General features: G+C 60.0%; 1 protein-coding gene across 6 annotated transcripts in view; it reads left to right on the top strand.

Moving 5' to 3' along the window:
- Nucleotides 1–27,207, top strand: part of HDAC4 (histone deacetylase 4) — a 240,276-nt gene that overhangs the window by 153,807 nt on the left and 59,262 nt on the right. For all 6 annotated transcript variants that reach the window (XM_047773944.1, XM_047773941.1, XM_047773943.1 and 3 more), the window contains 3 exons: nt 11,786–11,907; nt 22,338–22,469; nt 25,159–25,271. In XM_047773944.1, the coding sequence (XP_047629900.1) occupies nt 11,786–11,907; nt 22,338–22,469; nt 25,159–25,271 (367 nt within the window). The remainder of the gene's footprint in view (nt 1–11,785; nt 11,908–22,337; nt 22,470–25,158; nt 25,272–27,207) is intronic.

Raw genomic sequence — 27,207 nt, 5'->3', positions numbered from 1 at the left:
CAGCTCACAGCAACGCCGGATCTGTAACCTGCTGAGCGAGGCCAGGAATCGAACCTGCATCCTCAGGGAGATTCATCAGGTTCATAACCCACTGAGCCACAGCAGGAACCCCGGACCTGTCTTTATTTTTATTTTTTTGCCTTTTTGCCTTTGCTAGGTCTGCTCCTGCAGCATATGGAGGTTCCCAGGCTAAGGGTCGAATCGGAGCTGTCACTGCCGGCCTACACCACAGCCACAGCAACGCCAGATCCGAGCCACTTCTGTGACCTACACCGCAGCTCACGGCAACACCAGATCCTTAACCCACTGAGCGAGACCAGGGATCGAACCTGCAACCCCATGGTTCCTAGCCGGGCCTGTCTTTAAACAAACATTAAACACATGCTCGTGGAGCCAGTGCCTGACCCTTATTCTTGGCTTCTCGTGCTCTTTTTTTGGCCACAGAAGGAACCCCTTTTCCCGGAACTCTGGTCTACATTGTCCACATGCACCTACGGAATATTTTACTCATTCCTGGGCAAGTCAGAAGCGCCTGTGGTAGTTGTATTGCTTTTCTACTAAGAACCCTCTCCCAGAGCCCACCTAACTGACAGAGACCACAAAAGTGCCTCGTTCATGCTCAGAGCTGATGAGCCTTGAGTCTTTAACTCGATGGTGAGAGTCGTGTTTGGGGGTCTTTCCTCCGGGCCCGGCCATTGACACAGGTCTGGGTGCGGGTGGAGTCATGTGTCGCGTGGCTTTAAGCCATGGTCAAGGGCGCCTTACAGATCTTTGCTTTGAGTGTAGTTTTCTGCTACGTCCAAGGGTCACTTCATTCTGGAAGAGCCCTCCTAGGGTAGTTGTCACAAATGAAAGTGTGATTATCACACGTACACTGGCGAAAAGATGCCTGTCTTCTAGAGCCCCAAGGCGGATGACGGTTTGTGCTCCAGTGCCACCAGGTCCCATTGCAAGGAGCCCATTTGCTTCAGTAGGTGACACTAGTTATTATAACACAGCCTGGAAGGTATTTGTATTCCCAGGCTGTCTCTGGGTGCCACGCATCCATGCAGGCTGCACGCATAGCAAGCAGGTGGCCGGCGGTTATGCCTTTCAGCCAGCGGCTCAGCTCCCAGAGCGCTGAGGGCACCAGTGGTCCCTGAAAAGTCATGAATGACAGCCGTGCGCCCCGGAGGGACAGTGAGTGGGGATCCGGGGCAAGTTCTGTGGCCCCAATCCGTGATCTCCCCTCTAGCAACAGCCCTGGGTTTGCTGTGGGACAGCACCGTTGTTCCCCCTCGGGGGGTGGCCAGGCGGATGCCACGCAACGCACAGGTTGGGTCGGGGTTGAGATGGTGTTGTGGTGTCGAGCTGGAAAGGGCAGAAGAGAAGCCAAGCGGGGCGGGGGTGGTGGTGGCGGCAGTCCAGGGGCCACCTGGGAGGAGCCCTGAGGGCAAAGGGGGCGAGGTGCCCCCAGGTCCTCGCCAGGAGGGAGGCTGAGGTGGCTGGAAGGAAACATTTAGAAGGTGTGATTTGTGGGTGGGCAAGTGCCAGGAGCTGTTTCTGGGCAGGACCTGTCCTGGGGAGGCGAGATCAGTGGCGGGGGGGGGGGGGGGTTCAAGAGCTTGGGTGGTAGGCGCTGGAGACCACCCCTCAGTTCTTAGATGGTGGCCACAGTGACATGGAGGCAGATGGGGGCAGTTGGTGCCAGGACTACCAAGACCAGCCTGGCAGGCGCAGAGGCCAGGAGGAGGGGCTTGCACGTGAGCAGAGGCCAGAGCCCGTGGGCTGAGAAGGTGCATCATCTCCCATCGTGGGAGCTGCAGGGGAGGAGGTGTCTCGGCAGAGCTGCCAAGAGGTTGCAGGGGGCAAGGGCTTTGGGGAGGAGGCGGCGCGTCTGGGAGGTGGGGACCAGCTAGGTGCCCAGGCCTGGGGGCAGGTCCCAGGAAGATAGACACGGGGAGCATGGGCAGCCTGGATCAGGCCCCATCTGCACAAGGCTCACTTGCCCTGGTTCCAGCATGTGGCCAGGAGGTCCTTCTTCCCCAAGGGCCAGGGGCCCACAGGCTGCACTGGGGGAGGACTCACCTCAGCAGAGTCCATTGAGGACAGATTTGTTGACTTTGGGTTTGGCAGCTTTCTTGTCTTGTTACCCAAACCAAACCCGATCACGGACCACACTTACTTGCTGTGTGACGGCAGAACTGCTGGATGATCCATCTTCTTAGGGCGAGAACTGCACCTTCACCCTGGCTTCACACACACACGATGGCCAGCTCAAATGCCACAGGCCTGACCATAAAGCTAAATTGTTAAAACTTCCATAAGGAAATATAGGAGAAAGTTTTCATGACCCTGGGGAAGAGATAGACGGTGTTCTTAGAATACTAAAACCATCAACTCTAAGCCAAAAACATAAGCCTAATCAAAATTAAAAACTTTCACTCCTTGAAAAGCACCAGAAAATAAAGTAAGACAAGAAAATAAAAATAAAAGAAAATAAAACAGACAAGGCACAGATAGGAAAAAAGAATTCACAATACCTGTGACTGACAGAGCACTCGAGCCAAAATATATAAAGAGCTCCTACAATTCAATGACCAAAAAACAAGCTGCTGAAAAAGCACAGGCAAAAGATGTGAACCAATACCTCACAGAATAAGATATGCAAATGGGCAAGAAGTACACGAGAAAGGTTCATTAGTCACTGGGGAGATGCAATGTGCATTGAGGGGCCCCTTCACACCCACAGGAAGGGTTGAAGTTTAGCAAATCCAGCGTTGGCAAAAGTGTGGAGCCCTTGGGCTCCTACAGATGGCCAGTGGGCACTGAAGTGGCACAGCACTGTGGCAGTTTCCTAGAAAGGTAAGCCCACACCTACCCAATGACCCAGTCCTCCCAGGTAATTTCCTAAGAGAAATACAGTCTTCCATCCATGCAGAGACTTGTGCTTTCAAGGTCACAGCACCTTTATTCACCATCACCAAGGAATGGAAGACGAGGGTCAGTGTACTCTGAGTACTGATGGAGAGGAGGGTCTGGTGTACTGATGGAGACGAGGGTCTTGTGTACTCCAAGTGCTGATGGAGACGAGGGTCTGGTGTACTCCCGAGTACTGATGGAGATGAAGGTCAGGTGTACTCTGAGTACTGATGGAGACGAGGGTCAGGTGTATTCCAAGTAATAATGGAGACGAGGGTCCAGTGTACTCCCGAGTACTGATGGAGACAAGGGTCCGGTGTTCTCCTGAGTACTGATGGAGACACGGGTCCGGTGTACTCCCGAGTACTGATGGAGACGGGGGTCAGGTGTATTCCGAGTCCTGATGGAGACGGGGGTCAGGTGTACTCTGAGTCCTGATGGAGACGAGGGTCAGAAGTATTCCAAGTAGTGATGGAGACAAGGGTCTGGTGTACTCCCAAGTACTGATGGAGATGAGGGTCCGGTGTACTCCTGATCAGGAGACGCGGGTCTGGTATACTCCCGAGTACTGATGGAGATGAGGGTCCGGTGTATTCTGAGTCCTGATGGAGATGGGGGTCCGGTGTACTCCCGAGTACTGATGGAGACGAGAGTCCGGTGTACTCCCGAGTACTGATGGAGACGAGGGTCCGGTGTACTCTGAGTCCTGATGGAGACGGGGGTCAGGTGTACTCCAAGTCCTGATGGAGACGAGGGTCCGGTGTATTCCGAGTACTGATGGAGACGAGGGTCCGGTGTACTCCTGATCAGGAGACGAGGGTCCAGTGTACTCCCGAGTCCTGATGGAGACGAGGGTCCGGTGTACTCTGAGTCCTGATGGAGACAAGGATGAGGTGGTGCTCCTGAGTACTGCTGGAGACACGGGGGTCAGGTGTACTCCGAGTACTAATGGAGACCAGGGTCCTGTGTACTCCAAGTGCTGATGGAGACGAGGGTCCGGTGTATTCTGAGTACTGATGGAGACAAGGGTCCGGTGTACTCCTGATCAGGAGACGAGGGTCCAGTGTACTCCCAAGTGCTGATGGAGACGAGGGTCCGGTGTATTCTGAGTCCTGATGGAGACGGGGGTCCGGTGTACTCCCGAGTATTGATGGAGACGAGAGTCCGGTGTATTCCGAGTACTGATGGAGACGAGGGTCACGTGTACTCCAAGTCCTGATGGAGACAGGGGTCAGGTGTACTCTGAGTCCTGATGGAGACAGGGGTCAGGTGTACTCTGAGTCCTGATGGAGACAGGGGTCAGGTGTATTCTGAGTCCTGATGGAGACGGGGGTCCGGTGTACTCCCAAGTCCTGATGGAGACGAGGGTCCGGTGTATTCTGAGTCCTGATGGAGACGGGGGTCCGGTGTACTCCCGAGTACTGATGGAGACGAGAGTCCAGTGTACTCCCGAGTACTGATGGAGACGAGGGTCCGGTGTACTCTGAGTCCTGATGGAGATGGGGGTCAGGTGTACTCCAAGTCCTGATGGAGACGAGGGTCCGGTGTATTCCGAGTACTGATGGAGACGAGGGTCCGGTGTACTCCTGATCAGGAGACGAGGGTCCAGTGTACTCCCGAGTACTGATGGAGACGAGGGGTCAGGTGTACTCTGAGTCCTGATGGAGACAAGGATGAGGTGGTGCTCCTGAGTACTGCTGGAGACACGGGGGTCAGGTGTACTCCGGGTACTAATGGAGACCAGGGTCCTGTGTACTCCAAGTGCTGATGGAGACGAGGGTCCGGTGTATTCTGAGTACTGATGGAGACGAGGGTCCGGTGTACTCCTGATCAGGAGACGAGGGTCCAGTGTACTCCCGAGTCCTGATGACGACGAGGGTCCGGTGTACTCCTGATCAGGAGACGGGGGTCCGGTGTACTCCCAAGTGCTGATGGAGACGAGGGTCCGGTGTATTCTGAGTCCTGATGGAGACGGGGGTCCGGTGTACTCCCGAGTATTGATGGAGACGAGAGTCCGGTGTATTCCGAGTACTGATGGAGACGAGGGTCACGTGTACTCCAAGTCCTGATGGAGACAGGGGTCAGGTGTACTCTGAGTCCTGATGGAGACAGGGGTCAGGTGTACTCTGAGTCCTGATGGAGACGGGGGTCCGGTGTACTCCCAAGTCCTGATGGAGACAAGGGTCCGGTGTATTCTGAGTCCTGATGGAGACGGGGGTCCGGTGTACTCCCGAGTACTGATGGAGACGAGAGTCCAGTGTACTCCCGAGTACTGATGGAGACGAGGGTCCGGTGTACTCTGAGTCCTGATGGAGACGGGGGTCAGGTGTACTCCAAGTCCTGATGGAGACGGGGGTCCGGTGTACTCCCGAGTATTGATGGAGACGAGAGTCCGGTGTATTCCGAGTACTGATGGAGACGAGGGTCACGTGTACTCCAAGTCCTGATGGAGACAGGGGTCAGGTGTACTCTGAGTCCTGATGGAGACGGGGGTCAGGTGTACTCCAAGTCCTGATGGAGACGAGGGTCCGGTGTATTCCGAGTACTGATGGAGACGAGGGTCCGGTGTACTCCTGATCAGGAGACGAGGGTCCAGTGTACTCCCGAGTACTGATGGAGACGAGGGGTCAGGTGTACTCTGAGTCCTGATGGAGACAAGGATGAGGTGGTGCTCCTGAGTACTGCTGGAGACACGGGGGTCAGGTGTACTCCGGGTACTAATGGAGACCAGGGTCCTGTGTACTCCAAGTGCTGATGGAGACGAGGGTCCGGTGTATTCTGAGTACTGATGGAGACGAGGGTCCGGTGTACTCCTGATCAGGAGACGAGGGTCCAGTGTACTCCCGAGTCCTGATGACGACGAGGGTCCGGTGTACTCCTGATCAGGAGACGGGGGTCCGGTGTACTCCCAAGTCCTGATGGAGACGAGGGTCCGGTGTATTCTGAGTCCTGATGGAGACGGGGGTCCGGTGTACTCCCGAGTACTGATGGAGACGAGAGTCCGGTGTACTCCCGAGTACTGATGGAGACGAGGGTCCGGTGTACTCCAAGTCCTGATGGAGACGGGGGTCCGGTGTACTCCAAGTGCTGATGGAGACGGGGGTCCGGTGTACTCCAAGTCCTGATGGAGACGGGGGTCCGGTGTACTCCAAGTCCTGATGGAGATGAGGGTCCGGTGTATTCCGAGTACTGATGGAGACGAGGGTCCGGTGTACTCCTGATCAGGAGACGAGGGTCCAGTGTACTCCCGAGTCCTGATGGAGACGAGGGTCCGGTGTACTCCTGATCAGGAGATGAGGGTCCAGTGTACTCCTGAGTCCTGATGGAGACGAGGGTCTGGTGTACTCCAAGTCCTGATGGAGACGGGGGTCTGGTGTACTCCAAGTCCTGATGGAGATGAGGGTCTAGTGTATTCCGAGTACTGATGGAGACGAGGGTCCGGTGTACTCCTGATCAGGAGACGAGGGTCCAGTGTACTCCCGAGTCCTGATGGAGACGAGGGTCCGGTGTACTCCTTAGTACTGCTGGAGATGAAGGTCCGGTGTACTCTGAGTACTGATGGAGACACGGGTCCGGTGTACTCCTGATCAGGAGACGAGGGTCAGGTGTACTCCCGAGTACTGATGGAGACACAGGGGTCAGGTGTACTCCCGAGTACTGATGGAGACGCGGGTCCGGTGTATTCCGAGTACTGATGGAGACGTGGGTCCGGTGTACTCCTGATCAGGAGACGAGGGTCCAGTGTACTCCCGAGTCCTGATGGAGACGAGGGTCTGGTGTATTCCGAGTACTGATGGAGACGAGGGTCACATGTACTCCAAGTGCTGATGGAGACGAGGGTCCGGTGTATTCCGAGTACTGATGGAGACGAGGGTCCGGTGTACTCCTGATCAGGAGACGAGGGTCCAGTGTACTCCCGAGTCCTGATGGAGACGAGGGTCCGGTGTACTCCTGAGTACTGCTGGAGATGAAGGTCCAGTGTATTCTGAGTACTGATGGAGACGCGGGTCCGGTGTACTCCTGATCAGGAGATGGGGGTCCGGTGTACTCCCAAGTCCTGATGGAGACGAGGGTCCGGTGTATTCTGAGTCCTGATGGAGACGGGGGTCCGGTGTACTCCCGAGTATTGATGGAGACGAGAGTCCGGTGTATTCCGAGTACTGATGGAGACGAGGGTCACGTGTACTCCAAGTCCTGATGGAGACAGGGGTCAGGTGTACTCTGAGTCCTGATGGAGACGGGGGTCCGGTGTACTCCCGAGTACTGATGGAGACGAGAGTCCGGTGTATTCCGAGTACTGATGGAGACGAGGGTCACATGTACTCCAAGTCCTGATGGAGACGGGTGTCAGGTGTACTCTGAGTCCTGATGGAGACAGGGGTCAGGTGTATTCTGAGTACTGATGGAGATGAGAGTCTTGTGTACTCCAGGTCCTGATGGAGACGGGGGTCAGGTGTACTCTGAGTACTGCTGGAGACACAGGGGTCAGGTGTACTCCCGAGTACTGATGGAGACGAGGGTCCAGTGTACTCCTGATCAGGAGACGAGGGTCCAGTGTACTCCCGAGTCCTGATGGAGACGAGGGTCCGGTGTACTCTGAGTACTGCTGGAGATGAAGGTCCGGTGTACTCTGAATACTGATGGAGACGCGGGTCCGTTGTACTCCTGATCAGGAGACGAGGGTCCAGTGTACTCCCGAGTCCTGATGGAGACGAGGGTCCGGTGTACTCTGAGTACTGATGGAGACACATGGGTCAGGTGTACTCCTGATCAGGAGACGAGGGTCCGGTGTACTCCCGAGTCCTGATGGAGACGGGGGTCAGGTGTACTCTGAGTACTGCTGGAGACACAGGGGTCAGGTGTACTCCCGAGTACTGATGGAGACGAGGGTCCGGTGTACTCCTGATCAGGAGACGAGGGTCCAGTGTACTCCCGAGTCCTGATGGAGACGAGGGTCCGGTGTACTCCTTAGTACTGCTGGAGATGAAGGTCCGGTGTACTCTGAGTACTGATGGAGACGCGGGTCCGTTGTACTCCTGATCAGGAGACGAGGGTCCAGTGTACTCCCGAGTCCTGATGGAGACGAGGGTCCGGTGTACTCTGAGTACTCATGGAGACACATGGGTCAGGTGTACTCCTGATCAGGAGACGAGGGTCCGGTGTACTCCCGAGTCCTGATGGAGACGGGGGTCAGGTGTACTCTGAGTACTGCTGGAGACACAGGGGTCAGGTGTACTCCCGAGTACTGATGGAGACGAGGGTCCGGTGTACTCCTGATCAGGAGACGAGGGTCCAGTGTACTCCCGAGTCCTGATGGAGACGAGGGTCCGGTGTACTCCTTAGTACTGCTGGAGATGAAGGTCCGGTGTACTCTGAGTACTGATGGAGACGCGGGTCCGGTGTACTCCCGAGTACTGATGGAGACGCGGGTCCGGTGTACTCCGAGTACTGATGGAGACGAGGGTCCAGTGTACTCCCGAGTACTGATGGAGACGCGGGTCCGGTGTACTCCGAGTACTGATGGAGACACAGGGGTCAGGTGTACTCTGAGTCCTGATGGAGACGAGGATGAGGTGGTGCTCCTGAGTCCTGATGGAGACCAGTACTTGCCAACAAGTGACTGGTACAATGGTGGGCACCACGCCTCATCTGCAGCTCAGTGAGGCCCAGGGCAGCAGGCGCACCTGCAGCAGTGCGAGGGAGTCTTGGACAAAGAGAAGTCTGTGCCTTGCCGTGCCCTTTGCCTGCAGTTCCAGAGTCAGTACAGCCGCTCCTCAGTGCCAGGCAGCCCGCGTGGCAGGGGGCCGGGTGATGGTGCGTGCCTGCAGAGGGGACTTCCTGTGGGGGTGGCCCTGATCTCTTGTTATCAGGGGGCCGGTTCCACGGTATACACGTGTCAAAACGGCCAGCTTCAAACTCATGGTGTAAGACAGAGCCGTCTGTCCTGGCAGCCACGAGCATGTGGGCTCCTGGGCCTTGGAAACAGCTAGAAATGTGAGACACACCCCGTCTCAGAGGCTGGGTGTGAACGAAGAGTGGAAGGACTTCCTTCATGCTTTTCACTTCAACTCCGGGCTGAAATGATAGGATTTGGGTCTCTGCTTGTGGAGAGTGTGGATGTTAATTTCACGGCTCCTTTTGTTCCCTCTGAGGCGGCGTGAGAAAAGCTCAAACTGCAGGCGTAGCCTGCTTATTTCTGTGGGACAGTGCTGTGTGAGTCCTGTATTATTTTCAGTCACTTGCGTCAGTCTGAGCTAATGGGAAAGGCCAGTGGTCGATAGAATGCTAATGGTTAAGTTGCTGTTTTGTTTTATTCTGTGTTCCAATCAGAGTTACGTTTAGAGAGAGCGAATTTGTTTTCCGTCTGCATCAGTAAGGACTGTCTTTAAGACAAGGCGCCACGAGCATCAGCTGGGCTCTCGGCAGGGACACCGCAGGGCAGCCTCCTCCCGGGAGGAGTTCAGGGTCAGGGCTGAGCTGGACAGAAGAGCAGCTCTGCGGGTCCTGCCCCCGTGCGTGTGTACGTGGGGCGGGGGTGCGACTGTGGAGGGAGGATGGGGTGGGGTGATGCCAAGCAGGGGTTTCTGTGGGGTGAGTGTGAGGGCGAGTGGGGTGAATGTGTAACTGGGGTGAGGGTGAGGGTGGGGGCGCGAGTGTGTAATTGGGGTGAGTATGTAACTGGAGTGAGGCTGGGTAGGGTGAGTGTGTGCCTGGGGTGAGGGTGTGAGCTTGTGAGCACACACAGCAGGGACAGGACGTGGCTTCGGCTCTCATGGGCAGAACCTTGCACACTGGGGGCTGTATGAGTGTGACAGGAACTGGTGCCCCCCTCCCCCGAGGGCAGGTGGCACATTTTCCGTGAGAGCCCCCACCCTTGGGCCCTGGAGGAGGCGTGTGCCATGGGGACCTGGGGGATGAGCTGGTTCTGCAGGGTCGGGGGCTCTGGGCTGCTGTCTGTGAGCCAAGTCACCCTTCTGACGTCTGGCTTCATCCGCGAGGGGCACCGGCTGGGTGTTCAGGCCAGCCGCCGGCTCCTGGCCCCAGAGCTCACTCTCGAGGGCAGCCCTGGTCTGCTGCGAGCTCTGTGGCTGCACTGCCGCCGATCCATGCCATTGGGCTCCTTCTTGCTCATTTCAAGGCCAGACAAGAAAATGAGAATTTGAAGACTGCCAGCATCTCAAGAGATCTAAACAGAGGAGAAAATCTATTAGAGCCAAAAGGAATAGCTTCTCCAACTTCTGGCTTAATTACAAACCAACTCCATCATTCAAGTATGTTGACAGGGAGTTCCTGTCGTGGCACAGCGGAAACGAACCTGACTAGGATCCAGGAGGACGCAGGTTCGATCCCTGGCCTCGCTCGGTGGGGGAAGGACCCGGCGTTGCCGTGAGCTGTGGTGTCGGTCGCAGACGTGGCTCAGATCCCGCGTTGCGGTGGCTGTGGTGTAGGCTGGTGGCTACAGCTCCGATGCGACCCCCAGCCTGGGAACCTCCGTGCGCCGTGGATGTGGCCCTAAAGAGACCAAAAAAGAAAGTATAATGACGGTTGTTACTGTTCCCTATAGTAATGTTTTGTGAACAGCAGCCTGTTTTTTACAGTCACAGACGACACACACAGCCCTTTGCAGGTTTCTTACGGAGGAGAGAGTGAACTTCCCCCAGGTTGTAACCTGGCATTGAAGGAGGGCGGGAGAGCCACCAAGGGCTGCTCTCTGGAGGCCGTGACCTCAGGGGGTGACACTGTCGAGAGTTGCCGTCAGACCTTTGATGGGCTGTGCGAGGTGGGCCGGCCGGAAAGACGTGATGAGGGCGGCCCGTCCGCCCTGAGCCCCTGGCCTGGGCCCTCGTGCGTCCTGCGTCCTGATGGGGGCGGCGTGTGCGTGGCGGGGCTGCCGCCCACAGTGCTCACGGGCTGTGCCTCACGGGCTGTGACCGTGGGGCTGGGCTCTCACCGGGCCCTGGTCTTCGCACAGATTTGCTCTCCCGTATTTAAATATCCACCTGTAAGCATTTAAACGCTCCCACGCTTAATTCAAATAACACCAGGTGCGCGGACGCGAGGGCCGTGTGCTCCAGTGGATAGGTTAACAAGTTCCGAGAAGCCAGGCGGCAAGTGTGTTTCCAGTCATTAAGCGGATTACGCAGTTTGAAGACACAGAATTCATGACACTTTCACGCTTCCAGCAGGACTCAGCGGCGGCCCCACCAAAGAACATTTGTGGGGGTCTCGCTGAGCATGGCCTGACCCCCCCATCCCGAGGCCTGATCCCCACCCCCACCCCATGCAGTCATTTTGGGGATTCTGAGTTGTGCCCGCTGCCCATAAGGAAGTGAAATTTGTGGTCAGCTCCCAGGGCAGAGGGTGGGTTGCTGCCACCCCCTCAAGGATGGGAGATGCCTGGGAGTGACCGTCCCCATGGAGGCCCTTCTGCTGAAGGGAAGTCCCCATGCAGCTCCTGCGCTCGAGGGCCCGGACGTCACCAGCGCTTGTCCCCACCAGGTCTCGGCTGCCTCCGGCATACCTGTCTCCCTGCACCTGGAGCCCGCCTGTCTCCTTCTGCTCCTGCGCCCCAAGGACAGGCCCCGGGTGGCGTGGTTCCCCTTCCCTTTGGCCTGAGAACTGACTGGGTCAGGAGACACCCGAGAGGAAGGGGCCGCACGGATCGGGCACAGGACCCCGGTGCGGTGGTGCAGGCCCCACTCCCCTCGCCGGCCGGCCTGGACAGGGCCAGGGGAGGGTGGCATCTGTTCCTTGTTCAGTGTCAGGTTTTCATCCCGCCAGTCTGGCGCTGGAGGGCAGGCCAGTGCCTGGAGGCCGGCCGTGAGCTGAGGGGACGTGTCGGGGCCAGCAGGTGACTAAGCCTCTGTCCTGCCTTTTCCTCCAGGAAGACACAGCACAGCTCCCTGGACCAGAGCTCCCCGCCCCAGAGTGGGGTGTCCGCCTCCTACAACCACCCGGTCCTGGGGATGTATGACGCCAAAGATGACTTTCCGCTCAGAAAGACAGGTCGGTGTGGGGCCGCGGTGGGGGGCGGGCGCAGCGGGGCCGAGCGAGCTGCGGGACGCGGCCTCGGGGCGCCTGTGGCCGCTTGGCCGCAGCTGCTAAACCCAGTCCCTGTGACCCTCGCTTCCGGCTTCAAACTTGCTTTTAAACAGCGATCAAGCCCACTGGCCTTTTGGTGGCCTGTGCTGTGTGCTGTCCCGGCCCAAAGGGCCCCCTGCTGAGCCAAGGGACACAGTAGCCCTGCCACGGGCCTCTGGTCCTTTCTGTGAGCGAGCCAGCCGGACTTTGGCCCTCACTGCCCACTCTTGGCAGAGCCGGGGAGTGGCCGGGGGTCCCAGACTGGGAAGAAGGTCTCTGTGTCCTACAGAGACGCCTCAGGGTTGCTTCCTCTCAAAGCCGAAGGTGGGTGTTAAGACACAGGCAGGGTGTCCAGTTTCCTGGCCTCCTCCAGCGGTGATGGTTCCAGCAGGCAGTGACTCTGAGCCAGGATCGCACGGGTCATGGGCAGTACATGGACGGCGGGCAGGGACAGAGAAGGGGCTTCTGGAAGCTTTGCTCCCCCACCCCCAGAAGTGAGGGCCTGGCTGCGGCAGGCGGGGTAGGGTGGGGGTGCCCGGTCTCAGAGGCGGCAGGTGCAGTCCACGGCCACAGGGCCGTGTGGAAAGGGCCGGGCGCCTGTTTAATGGAGATGGGTCTATGTCACGGCTTTTTCTTCATAAACATGAATTTTGTGTGATCCAAAGCTTTTCGCCTGTTCTGGACGGAAATGCTGTAAAGCAGCTTCTTCCCCCGGGTGAGGTGTTGGTCCGACCTGAGGATGGCAGCGAGGGCCCCCAGCTGAGCTGCGCCCTGGGGAGGGCTGGTGGCAGGCCCATCCAGCGCTGGAGCTGAGGGAGGGAGGTCCAGCTCAGCCCCCGTGGGACTGGACCCTCATCCCCGGTGTGGATGGGAGAGGCCACAGCAGGACGGCCACGTCCCCAGCACGGGCACCCGGCGGGCAGAGGCGTTGGCAGAGCCCCTCTGTGCCAGGGTTTCACTTGAGCTGTAAACCCGTGGTTGGTGAGGGGAGAGGGTAGCTGCTGTCTTCTCTCCAGTTTGAGTGTGTGGTTGTCACTCGTCTGCCGAGAAGGGCTGTGTGTCCCCCTCGAGGGCCTGCGGGCACCACAGAAAGGGACGCCTGCCTTTTGGGGTCAGGCCGCCCCTCCCAAGCTGCCCTCCCCACCCCATTCTGGAGACGAGGCTTTGGTGAACCAGAGTCTCTCCAGTCAGCAAAACAGGACGCTGGGCTCCAAGAGACCCCAGGGTGAAGTGGCCCCGGGCACCTGCGCAGCACGCTGGCCCACTGGGAGGGGAGCCAGGCGGTCCCACAGCTCCTCCAGTCTTCTGCTGGGTTTGCAGCTCTGGGCCCCTTGGCAGAGTCCTCAGGCTCTCCTGGCCTCGGTTTCTCATCAGTAAAGTGGGCCCACAGCATGCATGGCACTGCCTCCCACCCTGGGTGTGACAAGCGTGGTACCCATGGTCCCTGGAGCAGCAGCTCAGGGGGACCTGCAGGGCTGGGCGCCGAGCAGAGCCGCCTGCCTCCCTCCGAGGGCACTTCCTGGCTGGACACACCTGGCTCTTCCCCCGAGGTCCCTGGAGAGGACAGAGGGCTTCACTTGCCCCAGGGCCCCCAGGTGCCCCCCCCACATGCCCACCCTCCAAAAAGAGAAAGAGGTGCTCTCGGCAGGTGCTAGCTCTGCTTGTCCCTGTCCCAAGAAGCGTGGGCAGTACCACCCAGAGCCGGAGCCTGGCACAGCTGGTTGGCTGCAGGGTCTGGGGATTCCGGATGCTGCTGGACTGGCACCTGCCCTCCACCTGCTCCTCCATCAGGGCTGTGTCGCCGCCCAGCCTTGTCCCAGAGGCCCCTGTGGCCTCTGGCTCCTACGCTTGGACTGTGGCAATGAAGTGTCCACACCTTCTGTCTTGCCTTGAAGCAGGGGCTGATGAGCAGCACCCCCCAGCCCCGGGTACCTGTGATGGGAGAGACCCCTCCCCACCCCGCTCGCCCAGGGCTGCAGAGCAGCTTGAGGAAGAAGCGGCTGCATAGTCCGTCTTTTAAAAAGGCGTCGCTCACACAGTAGTGATTCTGATAATTCCAGAATTCAGAGGGCGTGTCCAAACCACTTCAGGGCATCGAGTGCCGTGTGCGTGTCTGGGCCGTCCCAGAAGCATCTACTTTCAAACACGTGATGTCACTAATTCTAAATAATTTGCGTCTGCATTTCGGCAGAGGCCTCGGGAATGTGAAACCTCATCAAGTGAGATTTTAGTTACAAAATGCCTTGACGGAATTACAGCGATCACCCTTGATGAAAGTGACGTCCACTCGGCTGGTCCCGTGGGGATCCGCCCTCTGTTTTTACGGGGCACGTGACTGCAAATGGCCTGGCTGCCTCGCCATTCACCTCGCCCGTGCTGTGGTGGCCTGTGCGTGACACTCACTTCTGTTTGGATTCATGAGACGCCCCCCTTGGCACGTTCGGGGGTTACGCTGCCCTGGCCTGTGGGGCCCCCCGGCCTAGGTTTATATCCAGCGTCTTCACCTCCTGCCTTGTGAGTTGAAGCTCTGTGCCTCCCCCGGCTGTGCCATCCCAGGCTGTTAGGAGAAGCTGGGCCGAGGTTTGCGTGGTACTTACAGGAGGCCTGGCTGGGGCAGGCTTCCGCTCCTGCTTTCCCGAGCTGTTAGGACACCCTGGCGTCGCCCCCACCCACCCAGTGACCCATTCCTGCCAGGCTCAGCACCCCCACCCACCAGGACCATAACGTGGCGGGGAACAGCAGGAACCTCTAAACTGCCCCCGGGGAAGAAGGCACCGACGAAACACGGCCAGGTCCGCCTGGCGAGACGTGCCCGCTCACCTCCAAGCACCCGGCTTGTCCTCACCGCCTGCCTGCGCGCCCACCTCCCAAATCTGGCTCCAGAGGCATAGACCCTGCTCCCGACCGGGGCCCCCGCCCCTTTCCCCACGATGGATACCAGGGAGGTGCCCTCCCTCCCAGCAGGACGCTCGGGGACCCAGCGGGCGGGCTGGTGCCCGCGCCTTCTCATGGCTCCTGCTGGGCCGTGGCTCAGCAGCTCCCTTGACTCGGGGTTTCGGAGCCTCCTTGAGCGCAGCCCTGAAGGCTGCGTCCGGAATCGTCCAACTCCACCGGCGCCCGCACCCGTCCATGGGTCCTGCCGGGGCCTGTGAGGCGGCAAAGGGCCACCCGGAGATGTCGTCGCTGCAGACACTCGCGCCCACAGGGACACTGGAGAAGGGCCGCTTTTCCGCTTTTAAAAGCAAACTGAGTTTTATCACCTGGATGATGGTACTTGGGGATTTTCTCTTTCTCCAGTAAGAGCTTTGTCTTTATAGTTTTGAAGGTATTAGCTGCTGTGAGTTTTTTTCAGTTCCTTTGGGGTTTTTTGCGTCTCAGACGGCCTCCCCCGTGACGTCTGGCTGGTGGCGAAACCGCCGGTCATCGTCCCAGCGCCGTCCTTTGCCCGTTCCACCGGCGGCCTCCTCACTCAGGCCCTGGACCCACACCTTGGACAGAACGTGGGCCTTGGCACGATGGTGCCCGCCGTCTGTGTTGTGCTCCGCGAGGAGGATTGTCTGGCGGCAGCCGGGCGTCAGCCGGGAGAAGCCAGGGCTGGTCCGGGGCCCGGGGCTTCTGGGTCGTCCTGCACCAAGTTGTGGACAAGCCTGGATTCATTCCTGTGGCCGCTCCTCCAGCCCTTCCTTCTAGAATGTTCTGGTTCTGCACCTTCCGGCGCTGATGGCCAGGTGTGCAGCTGATCGCAGAGTGTCAGCCGTTGCTAAGATGCAGGCAGTGTGGTGGGTTTCTCGCTGTCAACCTGCCTTCCCCCACCGCCCCGTATCCCGGGCAGACAGCCTCACCAAGCAAGTCTGCCCGTCTGGGACGGGGCAGCAGTGCCACCGCCCCTTGGTGATAAGTGGGTGTCAGCCCGGCTGTGGTGCTGCAGTGCCGAGGGGTCGGGGGTCCGGAACAGAGGGCGGAGTTGGCGGGTCGTGGGCCTGAGCTGGCGGGAAGCCTGCTTTCCCTCGAGGGCAGCACAGCTGCCAGTGTGGCCACGCGCCCCCCACCCCCCATCCTTCCCTGTTGGGGTCGCTGAGGTGGCTCCATCCTGTTTGTACAGTGAGTATGGCCATGGTAGGGTCCTTTTTACACAAGCCAGTCACTGAAAACCCCTCGGTGACGCCTGACGACAGTGACTTCCGTGACTGCTGTGCCAGGGGAGGGTCCCCGTCTGCGGAGAGCCCGTGTCCCCGGGGCTGGCGGTGGCCCTGGTGTGGACACTCGTGCTGGGTGCCTTGCCCGTTCCCTCACGGTCAGCTGGGTCCGCTCGGCCCCCAGCACCTGGCCGGGGGGGGGGCCTCCGTGGCCGTGAACGTGGCTGAGCCGGAGCAGCAGCAGGCTTGCCACCTGTGTCCTCACGGCATGTATTCAGCAAGCGTTGGTCACATCCTTTCCTGGGGGCCGGCCCTGAGCTGGTCGGCAGGCAGGGCACAGGCCGCAGTCCTCAGCATCCTCCAGGCCACAAGAGCAGGTGAACAGGCCCAGGATGGACGGCAGGGATTGACGGCAGGGCTGCCCTGCAGGGCACAGCCAAGGAGGGGCCTGGGTGTGCTTAGGGCAAGGCTGGACGGACACAGCGGACTAAGGCCCGGCCCAGGTCTCTGCAGGCCCTCTGGACGTCAGGGTCCCTGTCCACAGCCCGTGTCCCAGCAGGATTCCCGCCACCTGACGAGGGGTCCGCGGGGCCCGAGAGCTCGGCCGCCGGTGGAGAACCAGACGGGGTATCTTTGACCCTCATAGGCCCATGAGGCACGGGTGACTAAACGCAGACTTCCCTGCCTACCAGCGAGCTGACCAGCGGTCCCACCGGTTTATGTTACAGCCGCGTGTAGCGTGCACAGAGGTCACCAGGGAAGAGGGCACGGCCACGTTTGTCACACGTGCCACTTGGTCTCTGCAGTCTGGGAGGGGCCAGTCGCTGCCAGGTCCGTGTCTTGCTCTGATGCGGTTTCAGCCTGGTAGTGGCCTGGCAACGAGGAGGGTGTGGACGACGCTGGCGCCGTGTACACTGCACCTGGTGTGTTGGTGTGCGTCAGGTGCAGCCTGGAAAGGCCCTGCCGCCCCGGTCTGGGCCAGGCCGGCTGGTCAGCCTGCCTCTCGAACTTCCCCGGGCAGGGAGCAGGCTTCACTCCAGGCCCGCAGTGCCCCCCACCCCAAACTTCTGGCCACCACAGGGCGGGGGCACCTGTGCGGGGCCCTCTTCCATCAACTTGTGCTCTTTAAAAAATGGGTGTGAATGGGTTTGGAAGGTTTTGCAAAAGGCTTTGTTGTGCTTTTCCAAAGAAACCCGTAGAGGTGGCCCCTGTGGTTAAGTGCCAGGCAGCTTCTCCTTCAAGAAGGGGCTCATTCAGCCTCTGGAGTCGGTCGGTCTTGGACCCCTTCTCACAGGACAAGCGCCCAGGGAGACCCGAACTCATCTCTTTCAGGCCTGACTTTCATAGCTGCTCGATGACCGCCTGAAATAATGCTACTGAGACGACGGAGGGGGAAGGAGGGGCGAAAGAGACCAGTTTTAAGCATGACGTTGAGTGCTTTTCTTTTAATTAAAAAAAAAATCACGAACGTCATGGGTACTTAGGACACGTTAAAGGCACACCTGCTGAGTCTCCTTCGCAGAGATATAGCTCCTGTGACCGCTGTGGTCTCTCTGGTGTCCGGAGTATCTCCTGTGCTGTGTGTGTGTGTGTGTGTGTGTGTGTGTGTGTGTGTGTGTGATGTGTCTGTGCAGTCTCCGTCAGCAAAAGCACCTGCTTTGCACTTTGGCCTCTAACTTTATTTTTCTGTTAATGTTATACCGTGGTTACCATTCCATTTCAGTGTGTAAAGATCAAACATGCAAACAGTCTAGGAGTTGTAACAGTTTTCTGGTCTTTATGTTGTCAACAAGTCCGAGTCCCTTTGCTCACAGTTCTGCAGGATACATTTCCGAAAAATGGAACTTCCACTTCAAAAGAATGAGCACATCCTGAAAAGCGGAGAAGGCACCCACCAGCCCCCTAGGCCCCTCCCCGCCTCGCTCAGGGGCGCGGCCGCGGGCACTCTGGCCAGCGTGATGCGTGCGGAGGTCGAGGTCTCGCTGATGTTTCCGTGAGCGGTTCTGTCGCGGTGAACAAGGTGCATCTTCCACTTTGCCTGCTCGGAAGGTGTGTTACACACGCCCTGGGCCGTGTTCCTGTGGTGCGGTGCGGCTGGTGCCCCTGCCTGTGCGGGGTGGCGTGCTGGCCAGGCTGTGTTTCCTGTCCAGCGCCTGTGCCCAGCATCGGCACCACGCCGGTCACACAGGGAGGGCCCTCGGAGGTGCAGTGTGGCTGGCAGCTCACCCACACTCCTCTCCACCGGCTCTTCTTCGTACCTGCATCCCGCCTGTCAGCATCAGTCCTGCGGCCTGCGCTGCAGAAGCTCTGTTCCAGTCTGTCATGTGTCTTTCTGGAGTTACCTTTTTGTCGTTATCAGACTGAGTGAATGTCCATCAATCGCAGAGCCCTCCCCCAGGGCCGGCCGTGCCCGCCCCGCCCGGCCCCGCCCTCCGTCGTGACAACAGCCCAGAGGAGGTACCCGTGCACCCATGGTGGCCGTGGCTGCCTTCCCTGCCTTGTGTAACTTCCCTTTATCCTGAGGTGGACTTTTGTTTGTTTGTTTGCTTCGTTTTCTGTGGGCCTGGGTTTTTTGTGTTGACGGACGTGTAGCTGATACACAACCTTACGCAGTTTCAGGTGGACAGTTTCTGCAGGTTTCCTTCCGTCTGCAGTTATCATGAAACTTTGGCTGCATTCGCTGCGTTTCCGTGCACCTGCTTTAAGTTCAGCCTCAGGGTGCGGCAGGGGGAGGGCCTCTCCTCCAGGGCAGGTGGGGTCCGGAGGCTCTGCTCTGGCCCCGAGCCCTCCCCTCCGCCCCCGGACTCCCGCTCGCGGCCTCCTGGGGAGGCCCTGCCTCTCGCCTGGACTCCACGCATTGCCTAGTGTCTGGTCTGTGCAGGCTCCCGACTTGCTGAGCAACGGCACGTGCAGTGTGAGGGGTCTAGGGCCCCGCCTGCTGGGGGGACGCGTGTGTTCCGGCTCCTGCGAGAGGGACACTGAGGCTGGGAGACGGCACTTTCCTTGAGGACTCATAGGCTCCACGTTGCCCCAGAAGCGGCTGCTGCAGAACCCGACACTGCTCGCGGCCTGACCCCGTCCCTACAGCCCAGAACGTCCCAGGATGCACCCGGCGGGGCTCTGGGTGGCGGCCAGCCCTGGGGGGACCCCCTCTGGGCCCCGGGCCCCTGACGGAGCCGCCTGGAAGGGCTTCCTGAGTGGTTCTCCTGGCTCTGCTTGTTCTGTCCTCGGCTGGTTTTTTTGGTAACTTGATGTGGGGCCTTTTTCTTCCTATTTTTCAAACTTCTCAGCCCGCTCGGCAGCCGTCTTTCCTCAGCGCGCCCGTCTTGTTTAAAGCGCGCTTCACCGTCCTCTCGGGGGTCAGGAGCGAGGGGCGCCGAGCGCACGTGCTCCACGCCCCAGGCCCTCCGCGCATCGCGGCCCCAGCATCCTTGCTGGCTCCGTGTCCACTTTCCTCGCCGGCCGCTGGCGCAGTGTCAGGGCAGAGCGCTGTGGCTTCCAGGTAGACTGGCCGGTGGGCGCTCCCTGCCAGCCCGTCGTCTGACCCCGTGAGACGTGGTGACCGGGGTAGAGAGAAGCAAAGCGCCCTGAGATCCGGGCCCAGGGCGGGAGCCTTAGAGATGAGCAGGTCGGCTTCCTGCCGAGGACCGGCCGGTGCTGGGATGGCGGAGCATCCGAGGTCGAGAGAGAGGCAGGTCGAGGCTGCCGCCGCCGTCTGACTCCTGGAAGGAGAGCCCACGGGCCGGGGAGTAGTGCCATCTGCGGGGCAGCGGCACCCTTGGCCGCATCCACGTGTTTGCAGCTCTCTTCGGCGGAGCTCGGCCACATCGGGAGCGGCTGGCGGAGCCTGTGCGGCCGCGTGGCCCTGCACACGGCGGGATGACGGTCCTCTCGTCTCGGGCGGTGGCCCGCCTGCGCCCCAGGCTCTGACCTCCACGTGGAACCGGTTGGGTCACAGGCATTTCACAGGTTTCAAGAAATGTGCTGGCAAACCACGAGAAGCATGAGTCACTCCAGCCGTAGCACCCCACCCCCAGCCCCGGCTGCCAGGGGCCTCGGGGGGGCGGGGGGGGGGCAAGGGACAGCAGCCCACCACCCTTGCCAGCCCCAGTCACCACTGTGGGAGAAAGCCTGGAGGTGGGATGGGGTCCCCGGGAAGGGGCCGTCCCCTCCCCTGCCCTGGACCAGGCAGCCTGGCCTCCCAGGGGCCCCTGCAGCTCAGGGTCTGCGGGAGGTCGCTGGATCCAGGGGGCCCGACCCACCCTTCGGTCTTTTGGAGTTTCTTGCTCAAGTGTTGGGGGGGGCGGGGGAAGCAGGGAGATGAAGGGGTCGTTTCAGCTGGTGAAAATGCTGCTGTGGGGAGCCAGGCCGGGTGACGCAGGAGGGTTCAGTGGGGCGGGGGCGCCTACGGGACGTTCAGCCAAGGCCTGGTGACCAGAAGCAGGGGCTGTGGGGGGCCAGGGCAGGCTCTGGGTTGGAGGGGCAGCTGGGCAGGGGCAGGGGCCTGTCCAGGAGAGGCTTAAGTCCCACCATGACCCTGGGGCTCTCGGGCAGGGGGTGTGGAAGGATGGCCGTGGGCCGGGGTCTGGCTGCCCAGCGGATGACCAGGTGGTACCATCACCCATCCAGGAACTTTGGGCATGAAGTGGGCTGTAGGTGCCAGTACACGTGTGCCGTCCCACACACACACCCTGGGGCGGGGGCCTCGTGCCCCCTGAGCTCCGAGGGTGCCATGCTGCCCTGGGTCTCAGGAGCAGCTTTCGTCCCCGGGACGGACGGACAGTGAGGAAACCCTGTGTGCATTCAGGGTTTGAGAGCTCGGTGGTGGAAGAAGAGCTGTGGTTTTCTTGCCTGTTAATCAGATGGAGTTTTTGTTTTGTTTTGTTTTGTTTTAATATTAGTAAAATAAGAAACTCAGTGGAGAAATAGAAATAAATGTGTTTCATATTTCAAATGTTTAGAAGTAATATTGAAAACCAGAAGCGGGTCCTCTAGCCGGTGGGGAGGGCTGTGTCGTCGTTGGATCCTTGTCGTCTTGTCGTGAACATGCAGCTGGGGAGCCTTCTTTAGGCACAAACGCTGCAAAGCAGAGAGGGCGTCTCTCCCGAATCCCTGCCTCCAGAGCAGGTGCAGGTGGAGCGTCTAGAAAGGCTGGCAGCTCCTCAGCACATCAGGCTGGCCGGCTCCTCCCTCCTCCTTGAGGACCCTCACCCCTCAGCCCCGTCCCTGGGCTCCCTAAAGGGCCGAGTCGCCACAGCCGTGAGATGCACACGTGGCCCGCTAACCCCGCTTCCTGTAAACGGACCAGCGTACCTCCGATTCCAGGAGGAAATTTGATTGTGTTGCTTGTTGCTCTAGAGAGCAGTAAACTTCCTCTTCCAGAAAGATTAAAAACAGCGGGGTGGCTGAGTAAAAGCAAAAACAGGAGGTAAAACCTGGCTAATCTGCAAATCCACCAGCAGTAGAAACCTGAGAAGGCGCCGTCCCCAGGGGCGGTCTCACCACCGCCTGGGCTCCCAAGCAGCCAGCCCCCGGAGTGGGAGATTCGAGAGTCTGGGATCCACAGGGACCCCCTTCCTGAGGCAGCCGTGCACCGGAGGCCCGAGTTCCCCTGACCTGTGCCTGGGCTGGGCTGGGGTGGTCTGAGGTGGTCTAGTTTGCTCTAAGCAGAGCTGTTACCAAAAACCCAACCATATGCCCAAGCACCAGCCCGGGGGTCAGGGGACGCTGAGGGACACAGGGAGATGGCGCCCACTCGCGGGCTTGGCCTCAGCCCCCTCGGGCGGGTCGTGCAGAGGCAGCTGGGAGCTCGAGTGGGCCGCTAGCTCCTGGGTTGTTACACGGAGGAGGAATTTTTGATTTGCAGGTGAATAAGAAAGGGTGTCACGTCCAAGTCGTCGTAACAGTCCCTGGCCAGAGCCCCCAAACCGTCCCCGAGTGCCCGCTTGTCCGCGCGGTGACAGCTCCCACGTGTGTCTAACCCTCCGTCCGCAGAAAGCTCGCTCAAGGCATCTGGTGTGTTTGATTCGGTGTTTGGACGAATGGGTGGACGGATGGGACTGGAAATATCCCGCCCGCGGGCTGCTGCCTCCCTCTGCCTGGAAACGACACGTCGCTGTTCAGCTGATATTTACCCAACGCGCGTGTTTTTAAACTGCCGAGATAGCCTTGGCCCCAGTTGCGTCTGCCTGGCTGAAATGACGTCTCTTTTTTGTGCAGCTTCTGAACCCAATCTGAAATTACGCTCCAGGCTAAAGCAGAAGGTGGCCGAGAGACGGAGCAGCCCCCTGTTACGCAGGAAAGATGGGCCCGTGGTTACTGCTCTAAAAAAGCGTCCCTTGGATGTCACAGGTACGTGCCTTACCTGCCCACCCCACCCTCTCTCCGAGGCTCTCCTGTGCTGTTCCTTAAGCACTGAAACCTGCATCCCCCGCTCCTCCTGGGGCCCGAGGGCTCTTGTGCCCATAGTGCCAGCCCTGGGAGTCTGAGGGCCACAGCAGGTGCCCAGAGGAGTCTCAAGTGGGTCCCCGGGTGGCATGGGCAGCTCCAGCACTGGCCGGGCGGGCAGGGGAGAGGGACCGCTCTGACCTCACAGAGATGCTCACTGGAGCTTAAGTGGAGGTTTCTCTGAAGGTGGGGTGCTGAGCCGACCCTCCCCTGTGATTGGTGAAGCCCATGTTTCCGACCTGCCCCGCTGCCCATGAAACAGTGTCTGAACGACTGGGGAGCCCCCAGATCTTCCTGGGAAGAGGGGGACCCCGGGCCGAGCAGGGCGGGAGCTTGGGAGTGTCCCTTCGGAGGACACGCGCTGCTCTCGGCCTCCACCTAGCGGCCATGCGGGGCAGCGCGCCCACTGGGCAGAGCCCCTTCCCGTCTGTGCCGCGCGTCCTGAGGCTGCACCTGTCACAAGGGCTCGCTCTGTTCGGAGGGGACGCCCCACCCCCAGATGTTGCACATCCAGCGTTCTGGAATCACAGGACAAAGGCGCTGCTCGGCGGCCTGGAGGGAGGAGGCACAGGACCGGGTCTGCTCCCTGGTTTCAGTGTCTGACAGGCAAAGCAGGCTCTGGCTGTGGGGCCAAGCTCCAGGGCGATGAGGAGGGCTGCTTGGTGTCTGGAATGAGATGAGAGCGCTCACCCGCCCCTCCTCCTGGGGGGCAAAGCCCCTGGTCCCAGGTCGGCTTCTGGACATTGGGTGGTTTGTGTGAAACTCGGCCTGAGGTCTTGTCCCCGAGGCTCCGCCCTTGTCATCATGAGGTTGTTCTTGTAGAGAGATCCAAAGAGATCAGGAAATAATGTCACCAAGAGTCCCCCCCCACCCCATGGGGGGATCCGTTCAGATTCCGGCCTCTCCTGGGTCAGAGCCCACACCTCGTCACCAACAGGCTTGTCTTCGGGGAGGCCTGGCTGCCAGGACGGTGGGGCCCTGTGTCTATTCCTGCTCATGGGGAGCTTGTTTCTGTGCAGCAGCCCTGGGGGTCACGTTGGGATGGAGGTCACTGGAGGCAGGACGACGGCGGAGGGGTTCCACGGCAGAGGGTGGCCAGGTCTGAGGTGGGGGTGGGAGAAGCGCGCTCTGTCTTCGGGGGTGAAGCGTGACACCTGCTCAGCCCCGCTGGCGTCCGCAGCTGCCCCCACTCCGTGAGGTGCCCGTGAACACGACTCGCCGGGCGAGGCCAGGCTCTGGGTCTGGCGTGTGCTGGGGGAGCCGGGCCCGTGTTCACCGTCAGTGCCGGGAGAGTGGGCTGAGCCCGGGGAGGGTGGAAGCGGGCCCCCGAGTGGACAGAGCCTTCTGCTGCCGGCGTGTTCCCAGGGACACAGCTGCCTGCTGTCCCCTTAGGGAGGTGCATGTGTCCTCAAGGCTAGATCCTCACTGTGGGCACCAGGGTGCTGAGCCCGGGCACAGCTCTTGGAGCCAGGCCTGCAGATTCGGATGTGAGGGAACAGGCCCTGTCGTCCACACCGCAGCCTCGGCCTCCTCACCGTGACCCGCTGTTCAGCTGGAACCAGTCTTTAGAGTCCACCAGGCCTTGCAGGCAGCTCTGTGGTCTCACCGCCCTCGTGCCCTGCCTAGGTCTGGACCGGGGCGTCCCGAAGCGTGTTCCCGCACGTGTCGAGGCGGCTCCCGTGGGGGAGAGGGAGCCCGGGTGGGACACGCTCCCTCCTCTGCCCCGGCTCCCGAGGAGCAGCACCTCGCCCGCCGGGCGGGATGGGCCCCGCGCACCTTCACGGCTCCAGGGGGCATCCCGAGGTTTGTTTTCAGACGACGCCAGGCAGGCGCAGACGCCCCAGCTGAGCTCGTCCTGGGTGTTTGAAAAGAGAGGGTCAGCCCACGGTAAACAGTCGGGGGGGCTCTGGAAGCGAGCCCGGCGCGTCGCCTCCCTGTGCAGGCGTTGGGCTTCCGTGTTTTCCTGCCTTTGGTCGCTAGAATGTTAATAGGTGCTCAGGCTTTATTCTTTGGTGTTTTAAGATCTTCTTGCGGGAGTTCCCGTCGTGGCTTTTAGTGGAAACGAATCTGACGAGCATCCACGAGGACTCGGGTTCAATCCCTGGCCTCGCTCGGTGGGTTAAGGATCCGGCGGCGTTGCCGTGAGCGGTGGTGTAGGTCGCAGACTCGGCTTAGATCCCGAGTTGCTGTGGCTGTGGTGTAGGCCGGCAGCTACAGCTCTGATTCGACCCCTAGTCTGGGAACTCCCGTGTACCGTGGGTACAGCCCTCAACAGACAAAAAAAGACCAAAAAAAAAGAGAGATCATTTTGAAACCTTTCAAAAGGAGAATAACATCGATCGTGTGCAGAGCATAGAGGTTCGGGCAGGGCCTCCAGGAACCACAGGTCTGCGAAGCTCACGAGAAGGTCGGTGACAAAGCTGAGAACAGGGAATGAGCTCCATGTGGGGACGCGGTCCTGCTTGTTCGAGTTGGGGCTTGTGCCAGCCGCCAGCTCCAGTCCCCAGGAGGCCCGCGCAGCTTGGGCCCCTGTTCGCACGTCTCGTGTCCGGGACCTGCTCCGGGCCAGGCTCACGAGTGTCTCTCCCCACAGACTCCGCGTGCAGCAGCGCCCCGGGCTCCGCGCCCAGCTCGCCCAACAACAGCTCCGGGAGCGTCAGCACGGAGAACGGCATCGCGCCCGCTGTGCCCAGCGTCCCGGCCGAGGTCAGTGCCCTGCGCCCCTGTCCATGGCCGGTTTTCCGGCTGGCCCAGCCGTGGCTCCAAAGAGCCGTTTACAGCTGCCCTTCAATCTGCGGTGTTGGGGGCGGCATGTCAGAAGCTTCTCGGGACCCCAGGCCTCAGACACAGGGTGGGGTGTGCCCCTCACCTCTGCCTGGCAGCCCAGGTGTGCTGCAGCTTGAGCGGGATGTGGGTGGCGAGAGAGTTCCGGAGAGAGGGGACGGGTGGCTGATCCGGCCAGGCTGCAGGGCCTGCCCTTGACCGGACCTGGCTTCCAGAACCTCCCCTCCACGCGCCTGTTTCTCTCTTTACTCACTTCACTCAACCTCGGCTCATCCCACAAATGTCCCTGGGGCACGTGCCAAGGGCCTGCCTCCCCGCGGCTCCCCAGCAGCCTGGGATGGGCCGGGGCTGGGGGCCACGTGGGGAGCCGGCTGCACAGTGAGTGTCCCGGGACTGAGCCAGCAGTAGGTGCCCTGTGCTACCTGTGGGGACGGTCCTACAGACTGCGGGGTTCTTGGGAGGTTTTTCCTCCGTCCTTCCGACGTCCAGGAAGCTCGCGTTATTGCCTGCAGTATCTTACTTTCTCTCCTCAATACCTAGAGACGAGTCCTGCCCTCCCAGAGGGCTGCCGAGTCCTGGGGGATAAGCAGACACGCGTGACGGCTTTTTCATTCCCAGTTTCTAGACGCTGGCGTCCAGGCGGGTTTTAGGGCCTCGGGTCACTCCTCGAAGTGACCTCCTCCTCTAGTCTGCTCAATCCCGCGTCGCCTCTTCCTCGTTTCCTTTGTGCATCTGTCCCTTTTGTTACCGTGCATTTCAACCCACCTGTGAAAATCCTCGAGGTGGTTAAAGTTTGTAAGACGGAGGTCATACCTGTAATTAGCCTTAGAACGTGGCCTAAAAATTGCTTCCCTGAACGAGATGGAAGTGCCAGCTGTGACTTGTCAGGAGCCGTCGTGGATCCTGCTTTTGCTTAAAAGGGGCTGTACATAGAGAGGGCTTATTCGGGTGGATGCTGGTTTAACTTACGCGTGAGTTTTTACAAATCCCATGTCAACGTGAATTAAGCTCCTGCAAATTGATGGAAGAAGCGGAAGGAATCCCAGGAGGCGGGAAGAGTGCAGTTTCTGTGTCTCACTGAGCTTTTCGTCGTAATCGCAGGGGCAGCCTCTGAACATTTGATCTCAGTTGGATTGCGGATTTTGAGACGCGTTAGGATTGGGCAGTTTGGTGAGAGCTCCGGGCCCAGGAAGCCAGGCTGCTGCTGCGGAGATGAGGGGCACGGAGCTGCCTGCACCCCTTTCACTGCGGGACCGAGGGAAGCTCAGCCCCTCTACCCCAGAGGAAGCAGGGCTCCCCCACCCAGGGATGGCCTCCTCCGTGGGGGCGCTTCCTTCCATGCAGAAAGCCAAGTGTGGTTTGGAGGCGGGTGGTGGGCGCTGACCTGGCCCTGGGCTTTCCAGTGGGAGCGTGTGGTAGGGCCGATGGACACGGCCAGCACCTGACCGTGAAGCAGAGGGCTGCTTCATTTCTTTTTTTCTTCGTCTTGCTGTCTTTTTAGGGCCGCACCCATGGCATATGGAGGTTCCCAGGCTAGGGGTCGAATTGGAGCTGCAGACACCCGCCTACACCGCAGCCACAGCCGCATATGATCCACAGCTCACGGCAATGCGGGATCTTTAACCCACCGAGCGAGGCCAGGGATCGAACCCGTGTCCTCGTGGGTGCTAGTTGGCTTTGCTCACCGCTGAGCCATGATGGGGACTCCCATTTCTCAATGTAAATGAGGTGCAAGAGGAAACGATGGCTTTGCAGACTTGGCATGTCCGTGGCTGTGGTTCCTGGGCATCACAGTCCGGAGCCCTCCTGCCCTCCTTGGCACTCTGAGTCGCTTCCTCTGAAGCACAGCTTGCTGCTT

Source organism: Phacochoerus africanus, chromosome 3 (genome assembly GCF_016906955.1).
Source record: "Phacochoerus africanus isolate WHEZ1 chromosome 3, ROS_Pafr_v1, whole genome shotgun sequence".
In the NCBI taxonomy this organism is placed as follows: Eukaryota; Metazoa; Chordata; class Mammalia; order Artiodactyla; family Suidae; genus Phacochoerus; species Phacochoerus africanus.
Note: the sequence above shows the minus strand (reverse complement) of the source record. Positions and strands in the feature narration are given on the sequence as shown.